Source organism: Scyliorhinus canicula, chromosome 5 (genome assembly GCF_902713615.1).
Source record: "Scyliorhinus canicula chromosome 5, sScyCan1.1, whole genome shotgun sequence".
Taxonomy (NCBI): Eukaryota; Metazoa; Chordata; class Chondrichthyes; order Carcharhiniformes; family Scyliorhinidae; genus Scyliorhinus; species Scyliorhinus canicula.
In genome coordinates, this window is record NC_052150.1 from 8,021,375 (window position 1) to 8,034,268 (window position 12,894).

The following is a 12,894-nucleotide window of genomic DNA, read 5'->3' on the forward strand; positions in this document are numbered from 1 at the left end:
ACCATCCTCCTTACGCTTCCCCCACAACCCCCCTCTCCTCTTCCGCTAGCCTCCCCCCCAACCCCCTCTCTCCTCTCCCACCACTCCCCCCTCCCTCCCCAACTCTCCCCACCCGCCCCTCCCCCCCAACCCCCCCTCTCCTCTCCCCCCCTTCCCCCCTACCCCCTCTCCTCTCCCCCCCCTTCCCCCCCAACCCCCCTCTCCTCTCCCCCCCCCCCTCCCCCCCCCCCTCCCTGTCAACTTCCACGACTAGACGTCTGTTGGACAGCTCAAAACATTTTTCTCAGTTTCCATTTACATACATTAACGCCAACACCGGAAAGCTACAAATTTGTGCCCGGTTGCCTTTTTCCCCCTCAGTGTTACCGTAAAGAAAACCATTTTGACCCAAGATGTAGCTAAGTATTGTTCTTACTGCCACGCAAGATATATGCACAAGAGCATCAATTCATTAATACAAAACACTGGCCACTAACAAAACACAGAAAGTGTGCACATGAACTCCAGAATGGAACGCTTTCATTCAACGTGTTTGTGGTCAGTGAAGACTTGATGGGCTGAATGGCCTCCTTCTGCACAGTAGGGATTCTATATCTGGTAAGGTAATCTAAAGTCGCCATAGTCCCAGGTGACCATAGGCTGCTTTCCCCTGTGAGGGGGAGTGCTGACTGGCGGTGATTTAACCTGAGGATCACCACACCTCAGGCCAGGGGCAAGGTTGAGAAGGCGGGGCCTTCATGAATAACCTCAGCCGGTACGGGAATTGAACCCACGCTGCTGGCCTCACTCTGCATCACGAACCAGCTGTCTAGCCAACCGAGATAAACCGGCCGCCCTACGTCTGGTACATGGCCATGACGGGTTAAGTTTTGGGAGGCAGGGTAGATGTTACCAGTGTTTCCCATTCCAGGCTACAAGCTACTTTGCGGTTTTGGAAAGTAAAGACACGTTTTGGTCATTGTGGACATGTCTTTCCCCCCCCAAAAGTCTCACACCTGCCCCTCACCCCCTTCTTTCAAAAGCAGCTTTCAGACTTGCCCCAGCCACCCCAGAACAAAGGTGAGCGAGCAGTGTGTAAAAGGGCAACTACGAAGAGGGAACAGATGGCCCAAATGGGGTGGGGTTTTTCCCTCACCATTGCCCCCCCCCCCTCCCCACTTGTGTCCCTAGTTGCCCTTTGACACACCGTTCTCCTTTGCTCTTCCGTTCACACATTCTAATCTCTTTATGTGCCACTATCAGCCCCCTCCTTAGCCTTAATCGCCCTCATTTACATTCCTTTTGTCTTTCTGTCCTCGACATCTTTGTCAATCTCCACCTATAACTGCCCCCTAACTAGCCCCACCACTCCACGCCCCCCGCCCCAATCTGATCCTATTTCTAGTTCTCTCCAGATTTGACAGTTATCCAGACTGGAAACGTTCGCTCCCTTCTCTCTCCACAGATGCTGTCAGGATTGCTGAGATTGTTCAGTATTTTCTGTTTTTGTTTCAGATTCCAGCATCTGCAGTTATTCGCTTTTATTAAGTAGGTGGGCTATTTTTTTTTTCCAATTCTGCCCTATCAATCTATCAAACTGTAATTGCCACAGAAGCTTTCAGCAATGTGCTCTGTACAATATCTAAACTTTCGCCACATACAGAAATCAGCGAATTTTGCAATTCATTTTGATGCTATTAAGATACGTTGACAACAGAATAAACACATGTCTGTGTTATATGCAGGGGCTCAGAATGATTTATTACTATTTCAATAGAATTACTAAGATATGGAAAATACACTCACTGATGGATCCAAACCATCATTTCTTTCTGAATAAATATGCATACAGCAGCTCTTGCATTTAGTTATTGCATAATGCTTCTGGATGGAGGTTTACTGACATGGCTGCAGTGGCCAATGTCTGAATTCACCGTTCAAATCACAGCTGGGGGATGGGAGGAGCAACAAAGGGAAATAATGTTGCTCTGCATCTGGGGGCCTTCGTTGATGAGTCACAGAAAACTAACATTCAGGCGCAGCAGATAATAAAGAAAGCAAATGGAATGGTGGCATTTATAACAAAGGAATAGAGCAACATGGTGAAGAAGTGTTGCAAATATACAAGGCATTGGTGAGGCCACACCTGGAGTATTGTGCACGGTTTTCTTCCTCTTATTTGAGGAAAGATGTAGTGGCATTGGAGGCAGTTCAGAGGAGGTTCATTAGATTGATTCCAGAAATGAAGGGTTTATCGTCTGAGGAGAGATTGAACAGTTTAGGCCGATACTCTCGAGAGTTTAGAAGAATGAGGGGAGATCTAATTGAGGTACACAAGATGGTAAAAAGGCACGGAGCAAATGCTTCCTCTTGTGGGGCATTCTAAAATGAGAGCTCATAGTCTTATTTTAAGAGGTAGCAAATTTAAAACAGAGTTGGAAGAGAAACTACTTCTCCCAAAGGGTTGTGAATCTGTGGAATTCGCTACCCCAGAGTGTGGTGGACGCTGGGACAGTGAGTAAATTTAAGGAGGAGTTCGGCACATTTTTAATTGGTAACGGGTTGAAAGGTTGTAGAGAACGGGCAGGACGGCGGAGTTAAGGCCAAGATGAGATCAGCCATGATCGAATGGCAGAGCAGACCCGATGGGCCAAATGGCCTGATTCTGCTCCTAGTTCTTAAACTGTTCCAATGAAGGCCAAGGTAAGTTCCAGAAACAGGACCTAACTGTTCAATTTGCCACTTTACAGCCATCTGGATTCAACATTTAGTTCAACAATTTCAGATCCGATCCACTGCATGCACTCTTTTGGACGGCGACTTCTCGGTAATGATTCAGATTTTGCCATTTCCACCTCCTCGAGATCCATCCTATGTTTCTTTGGGCCAAACTCTCCGCTTCCTGCCGCTGGCAGCGAGCGTTGCTATTGGGCGGAGAATGGCGCACAATGGAAAAATCGCGATTTGCACCTGGCGCCGCTTCCATCGCCATGCTCCGTCCCACGCTGGCGGCGTTAGCGAAGTTCACACACTGCGCCGGCGAGCCATGCAAACCCATCCCCCCCCCCCCCCCCCCCCCCCCCCCCCCCACCCCCACCCATCGCCCCCCTCAGGCACAAGTCATGCAGGCAGGGCGGAGTGGTTTACAACAGTACATCATTCAAATGCACCCCTCTGGTGGCACTTACAGGCTCCCGACTGTTCAAACCTCACTGCTCATTCCGTGCTGTAAATGTTCATATAGCCTCTGGTCATTTGGGAGCTCATCCAGGCCGCCCCTCTGCAAACCCTCAATGGGATGGGCGTGGTCAAGCTCAGTGACTGGCCCTCGAGGTGTTGGCACTCCTCAGAAGCACAGCCCCACTGCAGGGGAAGCAGGGAATTGGCAGCGCTCACCCCAACCAAAGGACACCTGCACTGTGACCTCTGCAACCCTCCCTTGCACACTGCCCCTCGGAGCAGAGGCCTCACCTCTGTCCCTCCTCTCCTCATTGGTTACGGGTATAGGGTGGATACGTGGGTTTGAGTAGGGTGATCATTGCTCGGCACAACATCGAGGGCCGAAGGGCCTGTTCTGTGCTGTACTGTTCTATGTTCCATATCGAAGAGACCAAACGCAGACTGGGTGGTCGCTTTGCTGAGCATCTTCGGTCTGTGCGCATTCAGGACCCTGGCCTTTCTGTTGCTTGCTATTTTAACAAAAGACCCTGCTCCCATGCCCACATACTGTTCTCGGCCTGCTGCAATGTTCCAGTGAAGCTCAAGGTAAAATGGAGGAACAACATCACATCTTCCGGCCTTAACATCAAATACAACAACTTCAGATGATCAGCTCTACCCCACCTCAACCCACTTGTCTTCCTTCATCCCATTTCATTTTAACTGTCTTTTACCTTTTCTTTCTTTCTTAATATATATTTAACCCCCCACCCCAATCTTATCCACCTCTCCTTAACCTTTCCCCTCTTTGCTTCCCCCTTATCCCCCCCCCCACAGTTCATCCTCTGATGTTAGTTTCCCTGCTGTTTGACCTGTCAAATAGCAGGGAAACTAACACTTTCCCCTTGGTTTCTGTGGCCATTAGCACCCGGTTTCCCTGGGTTTCTGTGGCTATGACTCATCTTTCATTCTCACTCCACAGTATAAATATTTCCCACTTTGACAAAGAGTCATTGGACTCGAAACGTTAGCTCTTTCCTCTCCCTACAGATGTTGCCAGACCTGCTGAGATTTTCCAGCATTTTCTCTTTCGTTACACACAGACACATATATGGGTTCATCCAATATCTGGTGTGGCCTCTGCCAAACATGAATTGGGATTATTCAAGGGGAGGAACAGGTCTCCTGACTAGAATCCTAAATCCGGATTATACAGTGCTGAATTTACAGTGCAGGAGGCCATTCGGCCCATTGAATCTGCACCAGCCTTTGGAAAGAGCACCCTAATTAAGCCAACACCCTATCCCCATACCTTACCATTTTTTTTGGACAATAAGGGCAATTTAGCATGGCCAATCCACCTAACCCCCGACTTTGAAAATGCCTGTTCTAGATTCCCCTGCCTTTGGGAAAAGATGTTGACTGTCTACCTTATCTATGGTCCTCATTATTTTAGAGACCTCTATAAGTTCACCCTTAAGCCTCCTGCGTTCTAGGGAAAAAAGCCCCAGCCTATTCAGCCTCTCCTTGTAACTCAGACTATCAAGTCCTGGGAGCATCCTCATAAATCTCTTCTTCACTCTTTCTAGTTTAACAATATCCTTCCTATAATAGGGTGACCAGAACTGAACACAGTGTTCCATGTGTGGCCTCACCAATGTGTTGTCCAACTTCAACAAGATGTCCCAACTCCTGTATTCAATATTCTGACTAATAAAACCTGGCATGCTGAATGCCTTCTTCACCACCCTGTCCACCTGCGACTCTACCTTCAAGGAGCTGTGAACCTGTACCCCTAGATCTCTTTGTTCTGTAATTATCCCCAGCTCCCTACCATTAACTGAGTAAGTCCTGCCCTGATTTGATCAACCAAAATGCATCACCTCATATTTATCCAAATTAATGAAGAGGCATCATTGAAAATACACATGGGGCAATGTGGAGATTGACCGGAATTCACATAACTCACAGAGTTAGATGATTAAACCCAACGGTTCGCAAAGTGAAGGCTCGGGCCAGGAGGCGTATGTGAATGAAATTCACTCCAATCGTTTCTTCAAAGTCAGTCAATTTCTTCAGCACTGGCGAGGTCGCAATGAGAGGCCGGTCTGTATTCGATTCCTGTAGCTGAGACAAGAGGCAAAAAATTAAGCTGCGTGACCTTTTTATTTGTCTCACGATCGGACAGAACCGATCTGATTCGACAAATGCTTGTAACAGGTTAACATCCCGTCATCAAGACGGCAGAGTTCGGGCATAGAACATAGAACAGTACAGCACAGAACAGGCCCTTCGGCCCTTCATGTTGTGCCGAGCAATGATCACCCTACTCAAACCCACATATCCACCCTATACCCGTAACCCAACAACCCTGCGACCAACTGAGCGATGGCTGGGACAGGGACGTGAACAACCAGGCCTTGTGCACTACTGATTTCTACCCCCTTATTTTGCATTGAACATGAGTAAGTGGGATGCTCCAGAACCACCTTTCAGAGGTCCCTACACAAGGTGACAGTGGCTGGAACCTCTCTCAAGGCACAGAATTCCCCACTTAAAAGAGACAGATATTTATAATTAGCTCCGGAATGTCCACATGCATCAGTATTTCGTCAGGTTAAAGCTAAATTCTCAGGCTGCAACTCAAGCTCATGTGTTCATTCCAATAAGACCTGGGTTACGTGGACAAGTTTTCCTTGTTAATTATAGATCAACTATGGTTAACCATATACAGGTGGAGGGCACCGGTCTGTTACCAGACCACATTATTATTGATATGGTGGCTGGCTGAGTTAGGAGGTATATCCTTGCAATGTAATGGGCAGCACGGTAGCATAGAGGTTAGCACAACTGCTTCACAGCTCCTGGGTCCCAGGTTCGATTCCCGGCTTGGGTCACTGCCTGTGCGGAGTCTGCATGTTCTCCCCGTCTGTGCGTGGGTTTCCTCCGGGTGCTCCGGTTTCCTCCCACGGTCCAAAGATGTGCAGGTTAGGTGGATTGGCCATGTTAAAATTGCCCTTCATGTCCAAAATTGCGCTTAGTGTTGGGAGGGGTTACTGGGTTATGGGGAGAGGGTGGAGGTGTGGGCTTGGGTAGGGTGCTCTTTGCAAGAGGTGGTGCAGACTCGATGGGCCGAATGGCCTCCTTCTGCACTGTAAATTCTATGGTCTATGGTCTCATTCTATGAATAAATTTAAGCTGAATGAAGATTGGCTTCAGTTTCAACCTTCACCAAATGGCTACAAGGGATGTAACATTTCCAATGTCGCTCAATGTTCATCACTGTTCACAGATTGTGAACCAGTCTGTGCCCGAATGCAGCGAGACCTGGACAACATTCAGATTTAGGCTGATAAGTGACAAGTAACACACGCTCCATACAAGTGCCAGGCAATGACCGTCTCCAACAAGAGAGAATCTAGTATTCTTCCCACGACATTTAAGGGCAAACCCCCCCCCCCCATTAACATTCCAGCGGTTACTACCATTGACCAGAAACCCTATTGTGCCAGCCACGTAAATACTGTGGTTACAAGACCAGATCAGAGGCTGGGAATCCTGCAGTGAGTAACTCACCTCCTGATTCGCCAAAGCCTTTCCATTATGTAAAAGGCACAAGTCAGGATTGCGCTGGAATACTCCCCATTTGCCTCGATGAGTGCGGCTCTAACAACACTCAAAGAGGCTCAACACCATCCAGGCCAAAGCAGCCCCGCTGCATTGGCACCCATCCACCACCGATCCACAGTGGCAGCAGTGTGCACCATCGACACCAAAAACAGAAAATACTGCACAATCTCAGCAGGTCTGACAGCACAGAATCATAGAATTTACAATGCAGTAGGAGGCCATTCGGCCCATCGAGTCTACACTTGGCCCTTGGAAAGGGGGCCCTAGTAAGCCGGCACCTCCACCTTATCCCCGTAATCCAGTAACACCACCTAACCTTTCGGACACTAAGGGGCAATTTAGCATGGCCAATCCACCTAACCTGCACATCTTTGGACTGTGGGAGGAAACCGGAGCACCCGGAGAAAACCCACGCAGACACGGGGGAGAACGTGCAGACTCCACAAAGACAGTCACCAGAGGCTGGAACTGAACCTGGGCCCCTGGAACTGTACCGCCATGCACCCTCATCTATTGCTTTCGCTGTCCAAACTGCCCGTTTCATTCTACTCCAAGCTAAAACAATAATGAGGAGCATTTACCTCCAGGTCTGCACTCTGATGCTGTGTATTTCTGGTTTGTACTTTTGGAGGTCACTTAAGCTAAATTCCCAGGGTGCAGCTCAAGCTCTTGCGCTCATTCCACTAATTTTGGTTTCAACCGACTAAACCTTTCAGGGCCATGACTGCGGAGAGAGAACGGAGCTAGCATTTCAAGTCCGGATGACGAAAGAGTCACCCAGACTCAAAACGTTAGCTCCCTTCTCTCTCCACAGAGGCTGTCAGGCCTGCTGAGATTGTCCAGCATTTTCTGCTTTAGATTCCAGCATCCGCGGCAATTTGCTTTGATGTACCATCCGCAATATGCACTGCAGCAACTCACCAGGGCCCCTTCGCTAGCACCTTCCGAACCCGTGACCTCTACGTTTGGAAAGACAAGAACACTAGACACATGGGGACATCACCACCTTCAGGTTCCCCTCAAAGCCAAACACCATCCTGCCTTGGAAATATAACGCCGTGACTGCCGCTGGGTCAAAATCATGGAATACCCTCCCTAACAGCACTGTAGGTGTACCTACACCACATGGACTGCAGCGGTTCAAGGTGGCGGCTCACCCACCACCTTCTCAAAGGCAAGTAGCAACGTGCAATAAATGCTGGGCCCAGCCAGTGACGACCACATCCCACGAAAGATTTAAATAAATATACATAAAGCAATATAAAGGCTATTTCATTCACAGCTACGGTTTCGCTGGGGAGTTGTTTACATATCAGCGAAGCAACAGGTAGACTTTGTGGACCAGCATCAAATTCAATCAATCACGCTGTGACATGCCAAAAAGGAGTTGGCTATCATCCACAAGAGTAGAAATATTACCAAATCTGCAAAGCCTTTGCTGATTCAAAATAGACTCCGAGGAGGAAAAAAACACACACACATACAATTAAAACAAGACAATGGACTGAGGTTTGGCCTCATTAGCATGCAGGAGCTTCCCTCTGTTAGATGGAAGCCACCACTCTCTCTAAAAGGCAACATAAATCAAAGGCTCCACAAAACTGCGGCCCACGTCCCCACTGGAAACGGCATATTCATTTGACTATTTACAAAGTCGTGAGCCTTCCTTCCACAAGGCCCCCGAAGATCACTGCAGCGCATTCGGGCAAAATTCATTTCAGTCGTTCTGACAGGGACGTGAAAGGGACAGCGCTGCGCAAGGAAGCTGAATCTCCAACTGCCCCCGGGTCTTGGCGCAAATACAGCTGCTGTTCTTTCTGAGGGGAGGGGAGAGGGGAGGGGAGAGAGGATTGAAAAGCACGTCGGCGAGCTGTAAACACATTCCCGAATGGTAGAATTTAATCGGACAGCTACAACGTGTCTCGGTAATCATTCAGAACTGTATGATTATGTTCTGAGTTTGCAATGAGGTGCAAAGGTACTTGAAACACAAATTCAAAAGGCAATATATATGCAAAGCTTATTCAGTAATAAAAATCAGCACAAGCATCTTTGCAAATTATTTATCATCTCCAGAACACGGGGAAATGTAGCCGCTGTTCTGGCAACGGTGTTCATCAACAAGACCAAGAAAACATAAGGTTGCTACTTTCACAGCAGGATTTGAGCCAGAAATCTCTGCACTCGGAGTACAGTACAAACCGGCTTGCTGTTATGGTCTCTTTCAAAAAAAATTAAACAGTTAAGAAAAAAATTCCAATTATCTGAAACCTTTTATTACAGTTTCAGTCTAATTGCAATTGATTTTTCTCTCTGCTATTTTGTCAATAAGGCTGCATAAGTCATTCAAAGTGTTACTGCGCATAAGAGCATGTGCGCGCGTCTGGGAGCTGAATTAACATCTATAGATGTGATCATTAACCTGAGATGCTTCGCTGATCTCGTCTTTCAGATTCTGTATTATTAATTTTGCTTAAGCCACGCTCGTCAGCTCAGAAACTCCTCCCAGATACCGCAGTGAAAATTCAAGCGCTAAACAGATGTTCCAAAGAGCCAGGTGACGTGTTGGGAATAAAACAGAAAAATGGTAAAAAAAAATATATGTAGCTCATTTGGATTTTTTTTTTTACAGAATTGGATCAGGCACTAATGAGGTTTAAACCGTCCTGGCCTCGACACAGATTTTAAACCCAGGTGTGGAATGGGTCAGCTGAAACGCCTGTCAATTCCTGCTGGGAGAAGGCACAGAGTGTCCGGAGGGGCAGGCCACACTGTGATGCAGTTGACGAGCTATTGCAACCCTTAATGGGCCCGTCCGAATAGAATGGGCAGAGATACTCTGTGAAGTTCAGGACATTAAGAGGTGCACGCAGTCAGAACAGAGGAAATCTGGTGGTACAGTGGTTAGCACTGCTGCCTCACAGCTCCAAGGACCCAGGTTCAATTCCGGCCTTGTGTGACTGTCTGCGGAGTCTGCACGTTCTCCTCGTGTCTGCGTGGGTTTCCTCCGGGTGCTCCGGTTTCCTCCCACAGTTCAAAATGTGCGGGTCAGGTGGATTGGCCATGATAAATTGCTCTTAGTGTCCAAAGAAAGGTTAGCTGGTGTTACTGGGTTACAGGGATCGGGTGGAGGCGTGGGTTTCAGTAGGGGGCTCTTTCTCGGGGCTGGTGCAGACTCAATGGGCCAAATGGCCTCCTTCTGCACAGTCAATTCTGTAAATAGGGAGCAGGGATCGACCAGTCAGCCCATCCCGCCTGCTCCCACACTCAACAGGATCATGTCTAATCCGAATGCAGCCTGACCTCCGCTTTCCTGCCCCACTAGAACCCTTGACACTCCTCTAGACCAAAACACTGTCCAACTCAGCTTTGAATATGTTCAATCAACCAGCCTCCACTGCTCCCTGGGAAGGAGAACTCAAAAGATGAATGACCCTTAGAGATGAAATTCCTCCTCACCTCTATCTGAAATCGGGCACCCCTCATTCTGAAACTGTGCCCCCAGATCTAAATGCTCCACGAGATGAAACGTCCTCTCGACTGTTAACAGCATTTTTGCATTGTTAATATGCACAGGTTAAGGGCATTGTTTAATTACATAAGTACTTTGAACATATATAAATAGAGGATTGACTGTTCCTCTCCTCCGGCTGTGTTCGCTGCTGTGTAGCCTTGAACAGGGAGCGGGCAGTGTCCGCTGGGCTGCTCGGAGCTTTCTGGTGGATACTGCGAGGGCAGGGGTTATATCACAGACCCCCCCACAACGACACTACAGTGCGAGTTTGATAAGTTTCCTTTTAGATGTGCATCTTTTGTTACAGTGCCTTTAAAGGGACTTTCCCCTTCATTTGTGAATTGGTAAGTTCGCACATTTGTTGAATTGATGTACTCTTTAAAAGAGTATAAATAAGGGACATGCTCCTTTAAGACGCTGTTTATTTGTTCATTAGTTTATTTGTTAACTAGTTTATTTTATTGGTAATTAAGAGAGCGTATAAATAGGGGACAGCTGGTGTGTGGGAGGAGAGTCGTGAGACTGAACAAATAAATATTCTGGATAAAGAAAAGCTCTTGTGTTTTGGTTTCGGCTTCACCAATCGGCCTGGATCCTCCTAACAACAGCACCCACCCAGTCGAGCCCCCTCAGAATGTTCGTCCAATAAAATCACCGCTCGTTCTTCTGAACTCCAGTGAGCATTAGCCCGGCCTGCTCAATGTTTCCCCCATAATATAAACCCCCTCATCTGAAGATTGGATTGCTTCCAATGCAATTATTAAGCAAGCAGACCACAACTGCGTGCAGTACCTTAGGTGCAGTCTCATCAATGCCCTGCGCGTTCCGTACTCTTGTACAACAAGAAGTCTTACAACACCAGGTTAAAGTCCAACAGGTTGGTTTCGAATCACTAGCTTTCGGAGCACTGCTCCTTCCTCAGGTAAACGAAGGTTCCAGAAATATTTATATGAACAAAGTCAAAGATGCAAGACGATACTTTGAATGCGAGTCTTTGCAGGTAATTAAGTCTTTACAAGTTGAAATTGAGCAACTGGAGAGAGGGATAATCATAGGTTGAAGAGATGTGAATTGTCTCAAGCCAGGACAGTTGGTAGGATTTTGCAAACCCAGGCCACATGGTGGGGCTTAAATGTAATGCGACATGAATCCAAGGTCCCGGCCATACTCATGTGTGCGGAACTTGGCTGTAAGTTTCTGCTCGGCAATTCTGTGTTGTCCTGCGTCCTGAAGGCCGCCTTGGGGAACGTGCAGACGCCACACAGACAGTGATCCAAGCCGGGAATCGAATCTGGGACCCTGGAGATGTGAAGCAACAGCGCTACCCACTGTGCTATTTAATAAGGGGATCAGGGGTTACGGGGAGAAGGCAGGAAAACGGGGACGAGAAAAGTATCAGCCATGATTGAAAGGCGGAACAGACGCGATGGGCCGAGTGGCCTAATTCTGCTCCTATGTCTTGTGGTCTTTTGGACATCCTGGCTTCCAGACCAAGACGGAACCTTGACCAAGTCGGATAAGCAGCAACTCCGGGTTTAACAGACCCCTTCTTCCTCAGCATCACCCTCTGATAGACCTTCAACGGCAGTACGAGGGTCAACCCCCTTACGAGGTTGCCCGCGACATCCCGGAAGAGGATCACGACGGCACAGCTCCGCCTTGGTGCCACCGAGTTCCATAGGACAACCGCTGGGTTTAATGAAGGCATCAGGCAAGACCTCCACGGATATTCTGGGGCCACCACTTCCTTGGAAACAGTGTGGCAATGACAGCAGCAACCGTCAGAAACAGGAGCTATCGGTTTTATTCTGGAGCAACAGCATTTGATGATTGGTCCATTGAGAATTCGCAGCACTCTCCAAAAGCAGAACTGATGCAAATTTTAAAAAAAAAACATAATCCCCACATGCTCATAAGAAACAGAAAATATATTCAAGCTCCCTTTTCTTTTGCCGTCTCCCCACCTGTGCAAAATAATTATAGATTCCACTCTTAATTCTGTGCTAACAAATAGCGACTACAGAATACATTTAAAGTAGGGGCTGTTTTGCCTTTCCATAGTTTGAGTGGCGCCAGAAATCTTTTGGAGCCAGGAGTGAAAAGAAATCCCATTAGTTCAAAAGCCCCCTTTTCGCCATCAACTGCAGGACGCTGGGATTTGAAGCTAAAGAGGAGGTTACCTCCCATTATATCACCCGATTATCCAGCAGTGACCAGCACTTTGTGTCAGGAGAAGCGATTGACAATGCATTTTCTTCGACAAGAACAGAAAAACGCTGGAAATGTTCAGCCGGCCAGGCAGCATCTGTAGGGGGGGTGGGGGGGGGGGGGGGGGGGGGGGGGGGGGGGGGGGGGGGGGTGCACATGAGTGAGAGCAGAGGGGGGGGGGGCAGGTACGTGGGCGGCAGGGGGGCGCGCGTGTGAGCGAGAGGGAGGGGGACAGCGAGCGAATGACACACATGGCGAGGAATAGGAGGGAATCCCACTTTTAAACACCCCATTTTGAGCGGGTGACCCGAAACAAAGTCTCATGGGGGGGGGGGGGAACATCATCCCCTCCCCCGCACCACAAAGCAAACCCCCCCCTCCCTCAAGACTCCCTAACTTTCTGA

General features: G+C 48.3%; 1 protein-coding gene across 2 annotated transcripts in view; it reads right to left on the reverse strand.

The window, feature by feature from the left end:
* The window catches only part of drosha (drosha ribonuclease III), a 199,790-nt gene that overhangs the window by 61,952 nt on the left and 124,944 nt on the right, over positions 1–12,894 (reverse strand). For both annotated transcript variants that reach the window (XR_005460598.1, XM_038796522.1), the window contains one exon: positions 5,108–5,265. Coding sequence is in view for 1 of the 2 variants with exons in the window: in XM_038796522.1 (XP_038652450.1) it covers positions 5,108–5,265 (158 nt within the window). In the remaining variant the exon portion in view is untranslated. The remainder of the gene's footprint in view (positions 1–5,107; positions 5,266–12,894) is intronic.